The following is a 20,311-nucleotide window of genomic DNA, read 5'->3' as shown; positions in this document are numbered from 1 at the left end:
ATTATGAACAAAACTCTCTAATTTGAGGCCCGCAAAATCGAGCGTATGCTAAATTTCCTTTTGTGTAGATTTTGATTCTGTTTAACGTATTTCGTTTAACTTTTAATATAACTTCGTTTTTGTTGAATATTAACCAAGGTATTTTTAAAAGTTTTATCTAGCTAGATTATATATTTCATCAACATTTATTCTCAGATTACACTTCTGTTGTACACACATATTGGATAAACACTTGACAGATAATATACCTTTCGATGAATTTTTATATCAAACTAATAAAAGTGTTCCATTTATTGAAGATTTGAGTGTATACAATAAATATATATAGTTCGAAGCAATAATATAGGAAGCTCAAATCAGAGACAAAACGTGTGGGCTTCGTGACAAGCGAATCGAGCGTAGGCAGTACTCGGTTATGAACTTAAACTGTTGAAATATAAGCTTACGCCAGCGTTGCAACCACAAGACAGCTTTTTTTTTTTATTTTCGTATATTTTGAGACGTGAAATTGACGTCATTTTGGCGATTTCTTTGGACAAATATTTACTTAAAACATCTTGAGTAACTTACTACCATTTCGTCCCGAATTTAAATGAGATTGAGTATTTATGTATTTTAACATATAAAATTGAAAAAACAAAAACTAACAGATGTATTTATGAATAATAAGCAGCATCTAATAATGAACAGCATCGTGGACATCACAGAATAAAAAAAAAATTTAATACTACTAATTTTTATTTCATTCCTTTTTTTTAAATTCAAAGAAAATAAAATTTGTACTTCTATAATTTCGTAGTGATTTTCTATTATAAAAGTAAACTATATTTTTAATTATGTAATAGTTACAAGGAATTTTTGTTATGAATCATATAACGAGTCACGTTATGCCACTTTCTTAACCCATTTAATAATGGTCGTTATATCGTAATCGAATATTTTGTATCACTTATATTTTCACACAATCATTCTTTCCTCTGTTACAAACCGGATGAATATAACGACCGCGAAATATACCACTTTTCATTAGTTAATTATCGGTTCCCACCGAATCAGGAGAGGTCTCTAATTATAAAATCCGACACATTAAATTCGATATTATCTCATTTTATTAACAGGTAAAAGAGGCTAAATATCCCGAAATTTATCTTCAACCGTTCAACTTTTAACTATCGACAATTTTATTCATGTTAAGAATTAATTAAAAATCGATTCTTTTGCACTCATGAGCAATGAATTCAGTAACACTTCGGTACTTGTGATAAAATCATCAACAGATTTTCTATGTAATAATAGTATGCTATAATTTGAATATTAAAGTGAAAAAATAATTTAATTAAATCGAACTAGATGAAAGAGATGATCTAGAAACAAATAAATAGTTATCATAAAATACCTTCATAGTAGGGTAGTATATGTAGATGATAAATTATTAAGAAAAATGTATCGAATTGGGAGAATTTATTTGAGAACTACGTTGTTGTTATTTATAACATTTAATCTATCTTCTCTCTCATGAAGGTTTCACTCAATATTATATCATGGCAGCTTTTTATTTGGACTAAATTAAAAAGAAAAAGAATGAGTGAATATGCAAATTCATATCTTTAATACAAGTACATTTATGGTAGGTAGAATTACGTACTCGTACATATAAATGTACTTGATAGTGCCAGAAAATTTTAAAGAAAGGTTTTAATATAATAATAGAAACACTCATAATTGTTTATTATTTAGTCTTTTTCCGTTATTGTTACATTGTAAGATTAAAGATAAACCAAACTCTTGAAAACAAAAAAAAAAACAAACAAATAATGTAGCCTAATAAAACCTTCTTTTATAAAATCGGTTCAATACTTCGATAATAATCAGAAACCTGGTGCTTATAAGAAGAAAAGTAAAGTCATAATCAACTGACCGACCTTGTCAGATAACCTTCCCAGATCTCGATTTTAGAATAAAAGCAAAACCACAAGGACCTCGAATTGATGAACAAAGGCGTGATCCTGACTGGTTTAAAATTTATCGCTTCTGTTACCTGCTAGGATTGTGATCTTAGCCACTAAAGGATCAGAGCCTATTTCGGTTAGAAACTTTTGGGAATATTATTTATATTTGTAAAGTAATATAACTAAAACACCTTTTAAGTTTTATTTAATTCATTGGCAGAGTAGCAGAATTTTACAATAAGACTTACTTATGTAGTGTTCAATAAATAACAGTACTTTTTTTAAAATACCTGGATCATAATTAAAAAGAATTGGGAAAATATCCCATGATAAAAGTAGGTTGGTTTATGATTGATTTTAATAATAAGAAGAAATCAAACATTTTGTAAATTCTAAATTCCAATGACATTGAATAGTTATCAATCATTAGACTATAACCTAATTCTAAAATCGGAATTTAAACCATTCTTAATCACCCCGAGATTGATAGCATTGTATAGCTATGTCCAGTACAGCGTAATGATTTATTGATTGCATCTTTATTAAAGTTTGAAGATCAATACGGTTCATCAATCTTTGAAGCTTTCTACATAAATGAACCACTTTCCATGTTCTTTCATATCGAACACAAAATCTTTGAAGACTAACAACTGGACAAACATCATCATAATGGTCATCTAATACAAACTTATAGGATCGGATTTTGAAGCGTTACATTTCTACGTCGCATCGTTATTGATGCAGCGAGTTACCAATGCGTTGTCGAATGCCACACGCCAGATAACGGTCTCAGGTCGTAGCGTAAATATATTTTATAATCTCGGTTTATTACATTATCAAATGGGTGATCGTAAGGGCCATGCGCCCACGCGAGCGTGTTGGTGTGCCTGTCAAAATCACGACCTACTCAAATGAAAACCTCGCGTAAAAACGAGAAGACATTTTATACAAAGGTGGGTTTAATCTATCGCCAAGTCACGACAGTTCCATCGAGCCATCGCCGGATTTGTCGGGTGCAGTGTTCAGCCGGTGTAGAGATGGGCAGTGGGAAAAAACCCAACGGGAATATACCCAGGTTTTTTCCCATTTGGGAAAAAACCGGGTATTTATATGGGAAAAAACCCAATAGACGGGTATTTTCATTATTTACAGTAATTATCACGATCTTAAAAAAAATTATATATTTTTTTATGTTTAAAACAAATGCAGCGAAAAATAGGTAGATTGTGATGCGTACATATTTTGTGCCAGCGTATATAAGGCACTAGCTATTGACTGTTGTTCGAAACGTCAAAATGTGTAGCCTGATTCAGAAACTAGAATAAAACCAGCAGTTTTTTATAACAACAAAAAGACGTCTTCTTGTTTTATCATAAGATTTTTTTGCGCATTGTGATGGAATGTTACTTAATTGCAGAAAGAATCTCTATTAAAGCTTTTAAGAATATTTGACCAAAAAAAAAAAAATAAAACAAAGAGAGATACTTACTAACAATTATTTATTACACTTTATAAAAGTTACAACACTTTTGTAAAGTTTTTTACAATTGAAAATTTTTAGTCACTGTCGCTACTGTCATTGTCATTAAATATATTATTAATATTACAAAATTCTATTTCTTGTGTATATCCACGAGATGTTGAAGGTTGTTCTTCATTTATTGGGCTACCCAACGGACTTGATAATTGCCTGGGCGTAGATAACGTCTCGTCATCATCGTCATTGTCATCATTTTTATGTTTGTGTAACAGGTTCCAATTATACGATATAAAAGCTATTTTTGCTGCCCTGTCTGTAGTCAATATATTTCGTTTATGACTATGTATATGCGCATGCGTGCTAAAAGATCGTTCAGTGGCTGCTGAAGTACAGGGAGCAGTAAGAATACGTACTGCAACCCTATTAAGCAATTTGGACTTGCAGAGTCCTCTCCACCAAACTACCGGGTCAATTTCAGCGACATTCTTCCATATAAATGGTCTGCTCCATAAACCCTGTTTAGCTCTATAATTGGCTAAATCTACACCAACGTCAATATTGAGCGATTGGCTCACGTCGTGTATAAATTCCATTGCATCCACCTCGTGTTCTTCTTCTAATTCAATGCCTTGCGATCTTGGATCTAATAAATATGCAGCATAATGAATGGGTTTCAAACAGTTATCTGCTCGCCTAATTACAGCATTTGTAATATGTTGTTTATGATGCTCATTTAGAACAGATATATCTGGAAATGCAAAATTTAATGTAGACTTAATATCTTTGAAAGCCATGTAAACTTCATTTATAAGTATTTCATTGCCTTCCAGTTTGAAAATTTTGTCTGTTATAGGTTCCAGTAGCTTTATACAATTTTCTACCATGGTCCAAAAATTTAAATCCAATAAATTTGATTTTATTTCGTCTAAAATAGTGGCATCTTCGTGAACAGCTAAAGTCTGTAATGCAACTTTGGATTTTTTTAAACTTTTTAACGCAGTGCAGTAACTGCCCCAGCGGGTTTTCCCTGGCAATTTTAATGTTTCACCTGAACCTTTTTCTTTTACAATCTGAGCTAATAAAGCGCTCATACTTTGGTTTCTTTTTATTGCTTTTATCGTATCTGTGGCAATCGATATGAACGCATTAATAGGCTCTAGTTTTAAGCAATCTTCGCAAAGCAAATTCAATGTATGCGCTACACATCTCAGCGGTATTATATGTGCATATGAATTTTTAACTATCTGAAATGCTCTTTGAATATTATTTGCGTTATCTCCGATAAGAGTTACAAATTTGTGGCCTCCATACACTTTTATAACTTTGATTATTTCTTGAGATACATATTGGCTTGTATGTCGGTTTGTAAGAGTATTAAGGCTTTTAATAAAAACAGGCTCGGGTTTTGCAATAATGAAGTTGATGATGCCTTTATTGCGCTGATTACTCCAGCCATCACATTGCAAATGCAAATCATTTATAGACTTCAGTTCGTCTGTAATTTCATTGACCATTTCATTATAAATAGTTTCCAAATGTGTTGTGGAGATAGCTTTTCTAGATGGTAACTTATAAAGTGGTTGCAAATCGTCAAAAAATCGTACCCACAGCGGATGTTCAACGATGGATAAAGGAGAACCGCTAACAAATATTGCCTTCGATAAGAGCTGATCTAGATAAAGTTTTCTTTCTGTTGAAATTTCTGATGAAGTCGTAATAATAGAAATTGTATCCGTCAAACTTTTATCCTGTGACAATTCATGATGTGATTCCTCTTGCAAGGGCAGATTTGTGGCAGTTGTGCTAGTAACAGGTATTTTCTGTAGTTTGTTTTTGATAACAGTTGGACATCTATAACATTTCAACAGATGGCTGGTCATCTTGCTAACATTGCCGAATTGGTAAACTTTATCACAGTGTTTGCATTTTACTGTTTTACTGGTTGCCGAATGAAAATAGTTTTCCCATACATCAGTATTTTTCTTTCTGGGCATGATGTGATCTAAGGAAAAAAAAATGTAAAAACAGTAGAAATGCATAGAGTTGTTCTAAAGTATTGTATATTTACAGAGTAGGTGAACATTCGGAACTAATATGAAATAAATATAAATGGCCAAAAGAAGGAATTTATATTTTGCCCAATTTGCCTAAAACGCCCGAGCGTTTGGCCATTTCTATACATGACTCATTTCTACTTTTGTAAAATATTTATTTCCTACAGTAAATAAACTTGGAAAATATATCAATTTCAATGAATAAAAGTACAAGGTTTGCAAGGAATCCACAAATATAGTACCTAAAACTTTTATAGTCTAATATAACAATTATTAAAGCTTAAACTTACCGGTAAATTACCGTTCATAAAAAGAAGTAGGTATCGAAGTCCGTAAGAGTAGCAGTAGTTGTCAATACAAAGTAAAAAACGTATTTAATCACTAGGAAATCAAAAGTCCACAAAACAAAATCCAAGTCGTCAATTAAACCAACAAATTAAAGCAAGTGCGAACAGTACGAAGCCAAAACAACGTGTGAGATAGACAGATACGCGTACGCCACTGCTATTACCTGCTACCCCGCCCCCCTACCCGCATACGTAGTTTCGGGTTACTTGTCGCTACACACAAACAGAAAGGTTTTTTATTTAATTTAATTTAATTTAATTAGATAGCATGGAGTACATGTATATAAAGTATTTATTGAATTATGAAAGTAAATAAAGTTAGATTAGCTCTAACTAGTACTAATAGTACTTAAATAGTATGCATCATTTGATATATACATGTATCTACACATTACCTAGATGTTACATATGCTAAATATGAAAAAACCCGAATATTTTCCCATTCGGGAATTTTCCCCGGGTTTTTTCCCTATTTTTTCCCACATTAGGGTTTTTTCCGGGTAAAATCCCATCTCTAAGCCGGTGTCGTGCTGGAAGTAGGGAGGGGGACGGGGTGCTACTGCCAACCGCGCGTCACTTGCCGACGACGCCGGTTTAGCCCGCGCTCACTTCAGTCTATCGCTGGTTCGGCGCATTGCCGTACGTGTATTGCATAGTTTGCTCTCAATCGTGTATTCGACCCAAACTTGTGATAAAACTTAGTGCACTTCAGTTCTAAGTGGATCGGATTATTTGCAGTGCTCGTCACGATTTAAACAATAATGAATGTGTGTTCTTAGTGTTTACATCTAAAGGTTTTGGAATATCGAGCCGATGGTCCTCTTGAATACTAACATGAAAATAAATGGTAAAGTTCTAGATGAATGTTTGCATGAGTTCTATTGGATTTGTTCACTATCAAATTTGGTATGCTAATGTTTTCATGGATGACCTGATGATTTTGGCTTGCACGAAAATAAAAATAGATGTTCAATAGCAACATTCAACAAAAATCGGAAATCAAAATAATATTAAATTCATTGGAATATTTAAATGAACGCTGAGATACTCTATCCAGACCACCAAAAAGGCAAAACAATGGTGGACCTTGCGTCTGTCAAACGACATTGACTCTGAATGTAAATTTGATTTAGCATGAACAATGAACATAGTGAGTTTAGAAGTCGATATATGAATAAAGGCTTGTGTGTGTGACCCTGCTGCGCCTACGGGACCAGCCGCTGTGGGTGGACGACATAGTTCCAAACCGCCTAGAATACGACAGTGGGTGTTTGAATGGAGCCAGTTATTAATAATGGTGAGATTTAATCACCAGTATAGAGGTTACAAAACAGAGCTATAAGCATGCCCATGTAAAAATGTGTAGAAAAGAAACTCTTTACAATAACATTGAGACTAACAAACAGCTTTTAAGTCAGTAGAAAATATCGGCTTGTAGTTTACTTAGGCACATACTAATCATTAATATAAAAATAATTATTTAGTTACGCTATATTATCATTGATTGTAATTAAAAAAATTTTACTACATTTCTTCCTAATAAATGAAGTTGTGAATTCTTTAAATAAAACAATTTTATTTCGTTTATTGAATTCCTGTTAAATAATAAATTTAAAACCTTCCAATATTGCTACTAGATGAAGCATAAACAACGCATATGGTGCGGAATTGACCTCAGATGTTCACAGACAAAAAACAGAGCAGTCTTTTGCACACATGTGTGTTCCTTGAAGGTAACAAAATTCGAAGCAAATAAACTGACGCGACCCATTACGAGTGCATTGAAAAAACAGTAAAAGTAAAAACAAAAAGACAAAATGGTGTACAATTGGATAGACACCAACGCAACTAAATCAAACTTGAAGGGGAAAAAGAAATTTAATTAAAGAATGGATTACAAAGGTAACCCTGTTATTAGAGAACGCATCTGTTGTAAATGATAAATGCGCTTGCTGAGAGAATAAAAAAAAAGCTAAATATTAAACCTGCGCAAGCGAAGGCGGCACGTGGGCCGGCAGATGTGCAAGCGCATCGCGAGGGCAGTGTATTCCAAAAGTACTTCGTTATATCTTACAGATCTAGCTCTCCAATATAAATTAAAACGTAAAATAGTTAACGATAATTCAAAAAGTATCGTTATATTTGTTAATTAAATAAGCGTAGTATGTTTCCTCTTGAATCTAATTTTTCATATAAAACAACAACGGAATTATAAGAATGACTATCCAAAGAGGTCAAGTCCGGCTCGAAGGACCGAGTTTTTCCACCATTTATGATCGGCAGTGTCCCGTAGACGGTCATAGCCTTTTATGGCAACTCGGTCTCGCGCCGACAACTGTGGGATAGTCGACATCTTTCGACTCCTCGCCAGTAACTATCAGCTCTCTAAATGTTTTTATAATTTATATAGTTTATTTAATAAATCGTTACAAAAGAATGTACAGTTTAAAAATTGTAATTAGTGTACCCGAAACTTTATAGTTAAAAAATAGTATTTAATAAATACATACTAATTTGTCTATTAGAGATTAGTAACAGATCGTAAATGTAACATAAGTCTTGCAATTTCAACTTAACATTTCAAAGCAATCGTAAAACATAGTAACAAGCTCAAACAATTTGCAAGGAAATGTAATACAATACTTCCATTTTAGAAGTATATTGCCAGTAACACGAAGTGGTAAACACATTGTAAAGTTAACTCAAACAATTCTTGGCTGAAGCTAAACTTGTAACCTTGTATTTGAGTAATTGCTGCGAACCCCACATGAATATTAATATAGTTTCATACGTTTGTAATATGTGTAATTACAAAAGTATACTGATAGGGGAAATATTATTACAAGTAGCGAATACATTCTTAATACCTATATTTGTTGTACAGTTTTTCTAGATATAAATTGTACAAATGAAGAATAATACTAGAAGGAAGATTTAAAGGACACAGCTGTTAATGTGAACCGGAATAATAATGACCTAAGCCATCAAAACTTGGCACGTTCCACACACCTGCCCGACAGCTGCCGAATTTATAACAAAATTACTCCCTGAGGATACCGTATAAACACGCAGATGGCATGCACATAAAGGGCATTTCATTTACCAGATGTATATTTACAATTTATTGTTATTCTTATGATTTGGAAGTGATCTAATGATGAAGTTATTTCAATAATAAAAGTCGGTTATATCTGTGATGTTATAAAATACAATTTATCACAATGATGCATAATGAAAGGATTCAGAAACATAAATTGAAATCGTGATTTAATCCTCTTATTTCCGATGAAAGACATCATTACTACATCTAACACAATTTCTGCGTCAGTTTAATTTACTTTAAAAATCTTTACGATTTAATTTACTATGTCGAAATTTATTTCTTAAAACGCGTCCAAAGCGAAACCTCTTAGCAGAAAGTGTGGCAGACGAGGCCATTTCTAATATAATTAATCTCATCCCACCTTTAATCTCCAATTTCCCTTTCGAAGTAATTGAATAGGCTAGCTCTCAAAATTGTTCGCCGCTTAACCTTGCACATTTTATATTGTTTATTATCACTCTTGTTTTCATTTACTACTCGTAAACCAATTAAAAAAATCATGTTTTACAATTCAATGAGCGTAGTTTTGCTCATCAGAAATATTTATTGCTATAAATAAGCTGGCCCACGTCTTACACCCACATTAAAGTATCTAATCGAGACATCTATCTAGTAGAAGTAATATCACGTCTTGGACAGGCTGCTTCCAAAGGAAATAGAGCTGGAAATAAATCGCCCTTACCCCGAACTTATTCTAAAATAGTAAAGCGTTCTACGTCTTCCATTTCTCTACCTCCATTACCATATCCTGTATGCTTCATACGTTTGTTATAAGTGTGTGTATATCATTTATCCTGTTGTTGCAACGCTAGTTCTAGTGAGAGTGAATAACTTACTGTATGTCTTATTAAGTCTAATTAGCAACTCTAATAATGGGGAATCTATCTTTTCTATGCTGCTATACAATTTATATAATGTTATAGAATAACAGGAAATTTAAGATTCATACATGAAGTATATTAGTTTTACCAATCGATAAATAAAAAAGTAATTGTCATTATGCTAAAAACGGAATTTTTAACGCTCGATATTACAGACTTAATTCATTGCGTAAGTAATAACAGTTAATTAGGGGCCGGAAGGTACCAACATAATTTACATCACGTCAGAGTTCCAATATTGCTATTATATGGCATGACTCGGACATTGCTCGGGGTGCGTCGATGACATAGCATCGTTAATCACTCCCATTCTTCGTTGCCGAAATTTTGATTTTCAATTTGAATAGCCACAAACAATAACAAATCCAATAACTTGATAAATGACTGTGGTTAATTAAATCTTTTTGTTGACGTGTCGTTATCTCTTTAATATCGGATGTGAACAAATCTTATTTTATTTTTAAAACTCTCACATGCTCAGTTTTTGTTATCCTGTTTGTTTAGAATAAATTAGTTCAGTTGGTGGAGTAATCTACAGATGTGTTCTTTTTTATTGTTTCCTCTTTTTCTGTTTTGTGTATTGTATGTGTGTACATACAAATAATGAAAAAGCTGATCACTTTACTATTACTTTATTATATACATGATTTTTATTGTATTTGGTTATATACAATACTTAAGCTAATGCCGTTTACTTACCACATTTTGTTTTGATTCTTATTTTTATTTGTAGCTTCTTTTATTTATTTATTAATATTTTTATTAAATAATTATGTATGAACAAAGTTGGATTATGTTCGACTTTAAGGATTGTATTATCGTAAAATTTAAAATAAAAGAAAAATATTTAGCTTTCAGATAGGCAGCAAGTTAAAGGACTTTTGTATAGAGGTATTTAAAAAAATATTTTTTTAAATAACAATAATTTTCTTTGCGCTCGTTATTATTTCATGGCATACATACACATAAAAATGTTGTTTCAACTTGCTGCGAACAGTAACAATATTCAAATGTAACTCGAAACTCTAACATTTTGTTATGTTACAACTCTTGTGTTATTTTTATTGGACTTTATTCAAGTTTGTTCTCCAACGCCTTACGACATATCTCACTTTGATAAATCGCTTATCATTTCTTTATCGTGTTTGAAACAAATTCACGAAAAGTAGTTATCGTTACATTGATATATGGTGTTCTAGAAAATTGCACGTTGTCGGCACTAAATCAAACATGTAGATTTTAGATTTTAATTATCGTGCAAAACATTGAATTCAAAATCATTTGCTTCTTTGAGTATGCAATAAAAACTTTAAATGGCTAATTACTGCTTCACAGTATAGGTATAGATAACAATCTGTGAAATCCACAGACAAGATTAAGGATTCTCATGCAAATTAACAAATTTAGAATTTCCTAAAAATGATTTTAGAAGTATTTATACGAAATCCTTATCGGCTTTCGTTAGAAGTCGTACTGTTAAAAACGTCTTCTATAGCATTTGTTTAATTCAAATTTATTCTATAACCTCATTAAGTTAGTATTGTTTATGATCGCGAATCTTCTTCATTGCTTATACTTGTATATACTAAAGGTGAGATCGAGCTGTTTTATGTGATGTCAGATCGGGAAAGTAAACGGAACCCTTTAATAGCTGCTAGTAAACTCGTTTAATTATTCAGCCGGCCGATTTACAAATTAATGTAGTCATCTCATATGTGTTGTAAACATTATTTTGTCTGGCTGTTAAACACAGGTGGTCTACGCTTACTGTTCTGGCACAGCGCCAGGTTTGAACTGTAACTAGTCATGGATCTTATAGGTTTAGGTTACTTGAAAGTAAACTAACTTTTACATTTATATATTTATACGATATAAAATAAACTAACAATCCTATATTATGTAAAATAAATAAATATGAAACGGCCAAACAAGAAACAAAACTTTTATATAATTTGAACAACGATTATAATAAAATTAATGTTATATATTGTTACAAAATTCCACAGAAATTTAGAAGAAGGGTTTCCAGCTAAAACAATGTTTTACGTGAACACACGAGATGTACCTACATACTTCTCTGAATCTATTAGTAATGTTGCCGCCTCAACAATTTGGGATACTTCAACTGAAACAATCGTTGTGTAATTCCTTTGTTATTATTCCGACATTAATTACCGGTGATGGATGAACAGTGTGAAATGAATTGTTATCAAAATTACTTATTACAATTTCTACAAAATTGTTTGCGTTATTTGAGGTTACGCTTAGGGAAAATGGCTGTTACTTAACATTCAATTTAACGTATTTTCTTTGCAATATTTACATTACAAAAGTTAAAAAAGATTAGTGTTTTGAATAGTCGTTAAATTAAGATTTAAATGATTACTACGATATCAATTTAGATGCAGTAAATCTTGCTTTATCTTTTGGATATCATGCTCGCTATAACGGTTGCAGTCGACAAAATGCTTCTTTTTCCCACATTTCAGATTACAGTCATAATTTTGAAATTGTTTGAAAAAAAATTATATTTATTACACAAATATCAGAATCTAAGATATCATTTTTACATGACTTCAAAGTAGAAGAGATATTCGTTTATGTTTTTAATTTTATGTCTTCAATTTTGGAATTCCTATTGCAATCAATTGTTTTCTCTAGTGCTGGTTTCATATTAATTGTGTCGTAAGTCGCTATTTTTTAGATTTAAACAAAGGAACTGTCATCACCGATTTGTTTTGCTCTTCGACCTATTTTATCTGGTTATGATTAGTCAAGATGCCCATTTTAGTACTCGTTAGCACTACATCTGGTTTAGAGGCTGTTGTCTTACTATTGATAAAGGTTCTTATTTTTTTTACATCTATTAAGCATATGATATTAAACATTTGTTTCCAATTGAAATAGTGTTTCCATTTTATCATATAAACTTTTCATTGTGTAATATTAGAGTGTAATGTGTTGTTAATATGTAAGTAACTTATTAAAAACGCTTTACAAAATTCTTACTCATTGTATTGAAGCGAAAATGTGTTTGTTTCTTTTGGCGTTTTAACTGTTTAATCAATTATCATTAAATTTTATTAGTAGCTTATCTACGCTTACACTTTACTATTTGTGATGAACAAGGATATATGCTACATTTTATCTGAGTTCTGGTCAAAGACATAAATGAATAGTTTTAAAGACTTCGTACAAAAGTCGATTGCTTGGGTACCTCTGTCCCATTCGTGTTTCTACCGTGAAACAGTTGTGTTTACATGGCTGTGTTTTGGTTTGAAGGATGGGATATGGCGTGAATTTACAGGGTACAGAGGAATAACACCTGAGTCCTTAGAAATGGCAACGCATGGGGAGTATCATGGGCGAAACAGTATACTCTGTTATGCCCATGATACTGCTCATGTCTATAGGCGACGGTTGCCTGTTTCCATCAGGTGGGCCGTTAGCTTGTTTGCCATTCTAAGTTGTATAAAAAAAGAACTGTTTACAAAATAATAAAAGTAAAGTAATATTTTGTTTAACTGTTTATAGTTATATTTATGGTTAATAGTATTTGTTATATGTATAATTGCTACGTCACTAGAGCGTACGTCCGTTCGCTGATCGCTAATGACTTGCAATAGGACAGCGTTCTCATTGTTTTGTATCTCACCAGTACTGGCCACCATATAAGTCTCTACAATTAACTGTCATTCTCTTTTCTTTGTGCACCGTACCGAGATTTAATAGTATGCTTTACATGATATGCTTGTTACGTTGTGCATTTATGTGTAGTTGGTGTTACTTAAACATTATTTGTGTCAATAATATGCATGTGTGTATTTTAATTAATGTACCTATGTATGTTACGGTGAATAACAGATGTTGCTAATTGTGATAACCGCAGGAGTAATATTTGATGAAACATTTTAAACTGTTGGGAAAGGGAAGGAAAAATTTAAAAAATTGAATGTAGGTATATTTTCGGACGTTCTATTTTTAAAATTTCTCAAAAGAAAAACCTTATTCAAAACCTCCTTACAAATATTGTGAATTTATTTGTTATATCATGAAAAATGGTACACATAATTTTTTTTTTAATGGATGATAATGGAATGGTAATCCCACCCGCGCTATTGGTATACACCGGCGGAGCACCAGTGAAAGATGATAGATGAGGATGAAGTAGATCAGTTAGCTCATCGTGACGAATTCCATAAGAATTGTTCACGATGGTTTCCAGGGGGAACCACGTGGAGGTCGACCTAATAAGGCATATTGCTAGCAATGGGGCTGTTAAACTCCACTGCTAACAATCCCTTTCCCCCCAAAGGTACACACGTAGTATTTGGGATGGAGAAGGATACATGTTACTTTTCTCCTGATCACTCAGTATATTCCAGTGTTTGACTGAGTGGTACTGGTAATAACTGGTCAACATCATCGCATAATTTGTCTCACATTATGTTTATTTGTCATAATATTATAGTACAATTTTAAACAAAGAAGTATTTTACCATGTGTATTGTGTGTGTAAATACAGAGATATACGTACATACATCATTTACATGTGTTTTTATTCAACGCACATTATTGCATACTTTACAATACATTTTCATAATCATTTTATTCAAGATGCTATCAATACCTAATATAATATTATAGGTAATACAGCATGTACTTATGTGTCACATTATTAAAAAAATATGCACGTCACTATAAACTGAATGACGTGCTTAGATTTGATATTTTGTTTCATTTGCGTACATCTACCTAAAGTAAGTACTATTTGTCAACCGACTTCAAAAAAGGAATAGGTTCTTAATTCGGTTTTATTTTTTGTCACCTCAGAACTCCGTTATTTATAAACCGATTGATTTGTCTGAAAGAATATACTTTTAGATTAGTCCCGTAGAAATTTCGTCAAAATTATATCAGTTCTTTTTTTTTTTAATTAAGATAACTGATTTTGTCATGATTCAAATAGGTGTTTTATTTTATTTTGTGGAACAGAATCTATTCTATTATGTTCCATTTGTGTGATAGTAATTAAATCTTTCTTCTACTTACAAATTAATTCTCAGTCATGCTTATAAAACTGGACGGATTTGAATGAATTTTTTTTTTTTTATGCAACTTAGAATGACAAACAAGCTGACGGCCCACCTGATGGAAAGTGGTAACCGTCGCCTATAGACATGAGCAGTACCATGGACATAGCAGACTATACTGTTTCACCCATGATACCCCCATGCGTTTCCATTCCTGAGGACTCAGGTGTTATTCCTCTGTACCCAGTAAATTCACGCCATATCCCACCCTTCAAACCGAAACACAGTCATGCAAACACAACTGCTTCACGGTTGAAACACGAATGGGACAGAGGTACCCAAGCAATCGACTTTTGTACAAAGTCTCCCTCTGGTGAAATTCTGGTGAGATGAAATTTTGTAAACAGATGTATGATATTTTGGATTGATCCGTAGGGTAGGTATTTTTTTATATTATTTAACGTGAATAATACAGGATCACAGGTATGAGTTCTTATATTGAATTAAATATACAGCTTTTCAGTAAATCCAGTAATGGAAAAATGATTTAGGTTAATTTATATTTAATAATAACACAGTGACAGAGATTAATGTTAAAATCAATTTGAATAAAAGCAATAACCATAGCGAAAAATCTCTTTACATCTGTAAGAATATAAAATGAACTTTATGGTGTACGGAATACGGTATTCATTGTAATAAAGGTCCTTAATGATTCTATCTGTATTATAAGTATATAGAGTAAACAATGTAGGTGATCAGCATGCGTGTTTGAAACGATTTATTTCAAGTTGAATGGGTCAATTTATAAGCAATGATAGTGTCACCGGCGGGCTATGATTACTATCATTCAGTATGGTAGTTGAACCGTAACTCGATATCATTCAAGAATCTATCGTGGATTAATCTGTAATGTGTACATACTATTATTGATAGACGAAATCTGTTTTAAGATATTTTAATATATTTTTTAACCTTTATAACTTTTTATCACTTTGTCAACTTCTTTAAAATTTGCAGTTGTATTATTCAATAAAACTAAAATACGTCGACACTTGCCTGTTTTGTGGTAAATAGAAATCGTTATCTACTGATGAACTTAATAAAAATCATAATATATGCTATACTTACTTTCACCAGCGACTTCACTTGAATAAAAAACCTATGTCCTTCTCAATCACATATATTACATGTATACCCAATTTCATAATAATTCTTAAAAAGTAACAAATAAGCTTACTTTCAATTTCTTAATATTTATTTAGGATGTCAGAGATTGGTGGTACTCAAGTAGTAATAGTTAAATATTTGGTCACAATTACACTACGGTAACGTAGTGTAATTGTGACCAAATATTTGTCACATTTTTCAAATCATATGCTTAGTTTTAATTCTATAAAAAGATTCGTCAAATTGCTGACGTATTAAGTCATTCGCTTGACGTTGACGATATGTACTGACTAATTGACAGGCTATTAAATTCAACACACAGTCGTTTGTGCTGTCAATCACGTTACCGCATGGTCTAAATTCAATTCCAGACTTAACTACTTGTTGTATCGCTAAAAATATACGCGTCTTTAAACTCGAAACATCTAAACAGTATAACAATTATTTAGTGGAAAGTTTTTCAATGTATAATAAAATATATCTTTGCCTTAATCTTCATAATTACAAATGCCAACAAATCACTCTCAATCAGATGTCGATCGTAAATAAAAACAAGCATGTGATTATTAATTTAAAGCTGCAATAAATATTAACTTTTCAGAATTGGACGGTCACACAATAGCACGGTGCTGAGACTTGACAGGGCAATCCATCAACCGATGCTAGTACTATAGGTACAGTTACACTTCCTCTCGGTTCAATCAAGGTTTTTATCCGATGTCAACGGCCTCTCAACATCTGAATAGATACACGCCGTGAACATATACAATCACAACGAATAAAAATTATATTAATCACAATGTTCTACAATAGATGTTGTGAGGCGAAATGTTTTTTGCACGAACGAACGTCTCGTTTTTGCATGATATGCAATTACGGCTAACGATTCTAATACCGGTACAATTTCGCCAGTGACTTTATTGAACCGGACGCATTTAGTATTAGGATCCAGCTTTCTAATACCTACATCATGATATTTCCGAAGTGTTCGACGTCCGATATCTGATTGCGTTGATAATTATGGACATGTCATGATTCGAAACTGCGTATTCACGTTGACCCGAGCTCGCTGTTGTCTGCACGGGAACAAACCGATAATGTCAAACTTCACTCATCCTAGTTAACGGACAGTGAGTCACATTGGTACGCTAACAACTGTTAACAAGGTTAACTTCAAAGTAAACGCGGATATTTGAACCAATATGTGATTATGACATATTCGTAAAGAACTAACTAATAAGGAAACAAGCAGTTCAACATATCGCTCGAGTCTTGCAGAGATCTCGTCCCGACCTCACGTACGACGGTCTCGAAAAAAATTCTACCCAAGGAGTATAAGATTGTTTAAATAACTGTCAAAGCTGTAGTGCCTTTGTCTGGGGAAATTTCGTTAAAATTGAGAGGAATGCCAAAAAAAAAAACTGGCTTTCATTTACACAACTGGCCGTAAAAAGATAAAATAAAGGTCCTTTGAGCGCTGTGCACTCGAAATGCAAACGAGTTGATACTTGACTCAGATTGGCAAAATTGTGCAAAGCGATGCGGTATCACGGAATACGTCCAATCTGTAACACATATTTTTTTAAATATAATGTAATTATTAAAAAGAAATTATTAATAAGAAATTTAACAACAGTAACACTGTTTGAATAATAGTTTATCGAACTCATGTCATTAGAGAAAATCAATTTTATATGACATTGTCAAGAGTTGTAATTATATTCTTATCTCTAGAATAGAGGTTGACGTTATTTGTATTGTTAATGAATATATAATCCATATTATAATATAAAAAAATAAATAATTTAAACACATTTTAATTCAAGCTACGTGGAATGTGTATGATTGCATTGAAATGCATTGATTGTTTTAATTATTAAAGTATTTCCTCATTTGTAATTCTATAATTTTTCTGTTATTAATGGTCCTCGAATGTATGCTAGGTGATGTCATTTACAATGTATTTATTGAAGAATGATTTGCATTTTCCACGACATTGGATCTTTTGTTGCAGCTTCATACGAGACTTATAACGACCTCCACCCCATTGGCCTGAGGTAATTTAGGATTATCAGTAAGTTGGCCCCGCTTTCACTACTGATGAACGACCTCAGGACCTCGTTCCTTCACACCACTTGACATGCCCTGCTATTGAGCAACAAATCGTTTCCCTTTCATCGCTCTCTCTCTGTCTTGTTTACAAGAGATTTCATTTTAAAAGCCCTCGTTAAAGTGTCAACAATCATACCCAGTCATACCGGCATCGGTTCAATTTATTATCCTTTAGTATAAAATCAATGGAGGTCTTTCACAACCTTCAATTGCTTCGTCGGATAATTATGCGAATTAACAATTTACAATTACCGCGTTCGATGCGATGTGTTATTACTGTACGTATATCTTTTATTAAATACCCCGAGGATATGAGAAAGATTAATCAATTATATACCTACTTTCACCAATGCCTTTTTTATAGTTTGCATTTGTGAGAAATGTATTTCTATTCTGCTTCTTACTTTCCTATTATAATTGCAAATTCCTTTATTGAAGTTGCCCTTCGAATGATTCTTTTTTTTTTTAAAGATTTACTTGTTTTCATTATTTAAAATTAATGGTAAACGGGATCCATATCTATGGATACCGTACATGTAATTTAACGTTATCATCTGGACAGATTTCTCTGTTAGCTGATGGATGGGCCACACCATTGCCCCCGTCTCGTTAGCAACGGCGTGTACTTGTAATCCAATCTTAAAATATTTTTGCCATGTTTAGAGAGCTTGCAGCTATTCAGTCAATAAAGATACATACAACAAACACAGTTCAATTTTGTATTACATATAATCGTTTTGAGGTACAATAGATCATTTATATTCTTATTGAAGGATATAATTTCTGAATGACTTTCAGATTTTGCACTCTATAATAGTTTATTTTTTCTTTTACAATAGTTTGCAAGTGTTGAAATAAATTTTATTTTTAGTTCGCTCGCTTATTAGTTAAGTTTAAAAAAAAAATAGGAAAGAGTTTTTAATTATTACATTCTTTATTACCACGATTTTCTCATTGCTGTTAATGAAATCCTGTTGCATCCTGATAGAAGTCACGGTCACAACTACAATCTAAAAAGTTTTGATTACATCATTGCTGACTGAAATAATAATTACGTTACATCATTGTTTTGCTGAGAAACATCAAGTAAGTGTTCGCGAATTACGTGATAATAATTTTATTGAGTGTAACTACTCGATGTCTTTATGTTCCTATAATGTTGATAATGTCAATTGTTCTTTGTTAATTGTAATAATTTACATTGAACCTCGATAGAACTCAGGAAACAAGGTCATTAACCAATATCGATAAATATATTCTTATACATACATATATCATCTACTATTTATTTTCAAAATGAAAATGAGGATATTTCTAATCTCATGGTATCGTTGTAGGTACATAGTCAATTTTCACTATAAAAATAATTATTAATAATCAAACATAGTAATATGATTAATTTAATGATATTAAATATCTAATTAAAAACGAATAAATTACAGGAGTTTCACATTGAAAATTCAGAACTCAAAGTCGATTAATTATCAGTTTATGGTGAACATACATTTTAATCCAGTAATGAATCCTAAAATAAAATATATTAAATTAAAACCAAACGTACCATATAGCGCTGTAGCACTTTAATTAGTAATTCTGATATCGAAGATTCAAATCTATACTTTGATCTGTAACTATGTACTTTACAAACTATCCCAAATTTCTAGAATAATACCTACTTAGTTCTGGTATATTTACAATTTATTTGTTCAACAATTTCAACATCTGTTATTCAAATTGCAAAATGTTTATACTACTACTTCAGCTCCGTTTACCTTGATCTTGATCAGCCACAACTATGTCGAAGTTATAAATCCCTGTGAATTTATATTATTGTAATGTATTGTTGAACTATAATTGTACGGTATTATTATTGGTTGAATTCATTTAAAAAATATATACAACTAGACTAACAAAAAGAATGTAACTAAAAATGTCCTGTATGGATAAATTTTAATTATTACTTTGACCCAATCGAAAGTGTAAGGAATGCTTGTGTAGGAAACTGCAAAATTTGCTAGGTTTTATGACACAGATATATGCAAATTTATTTCTACTGACTGATAATTTAATGATGGCAACAACTATTGCTTATTATTTTATTAAATATCTTCGTATTGTTACAATTTACAAGACGTGAACTGGGAAGTTGTTCAGCCTTATATAGAAAACAAATGAATATCGA

The 20,311-nt window shown here is 32.0% G+C and overlaps 2 protein-coding genes across 7 annotated transcripts in view; one reads left to right on the top strand and one right to left on the bottom strand.

The window, feature by feature from the left end:
* Window positions 1-20,311, top strand: part of LOC113511818 (caskin-2) — a 350,084-nt gene that overhangs the window by 182,490 nt on the left and 147,283 nt on the right. For 2 of the 6 annotated variants that reach the window (XM_026895556.3, XM_026895540.3), the window contains exon 1: window positions 6,434-6,677. The exons of 2 other annotated variants lie outside the window; for them this stretch is intronic. Coding sequence is in view for 2 of the 4 variants with exons in the window: in XM_026895564.3 (XP_026751365.1) it covers window positions 6,644-6,677 (34 nt within the window). In the remaining 2 variants the exon portion in view is untranslated. 2 more of the 6 variants (XM_026895564.3, XM_026895570.3) reach the window with 2 other exon arrangements.
* On the bottom strand, window positions 3,432-6,120 carry LOC128201000 (uncharacterized). The gene is made up of 2 exons (XM_052896427.1): window positions 5,774-6,120; window positions 3,432-5,431 (listed from the first exon to the last, which is right to left on the bottom strand). The coding sequence occupies exon 2, from the start codon at window positions 5,421-5,423 to the stop codon at window positions 3,507-3,509; it is 1,917 nt and encodes a 638-aa protein (XP_052752387.1). The 5' UTR covers window positions 5,424-5,431; window positions 5,774-6,120; the 3' UTR covers window positions 3,432-3,506.

Source organism: Galleria mellonella, unplaced genomic scaffold, assembly GCF_026898425.1.
Source record: "Galleria mellonella isolate WM207_F2 unplaced genomic scaffold, CSIRO_AGI_GalMel_v1 utg329, whole genome shotgun sequence".
NCBI lineage: Eukaryota > Metazoa > Arthropoda > Insecta > Lepidoptera > Pyralidae > Galleria > Galleria mellonella.
This window is presented reverse-complemented; position numbering and strand designations above follow the sequence as displayed.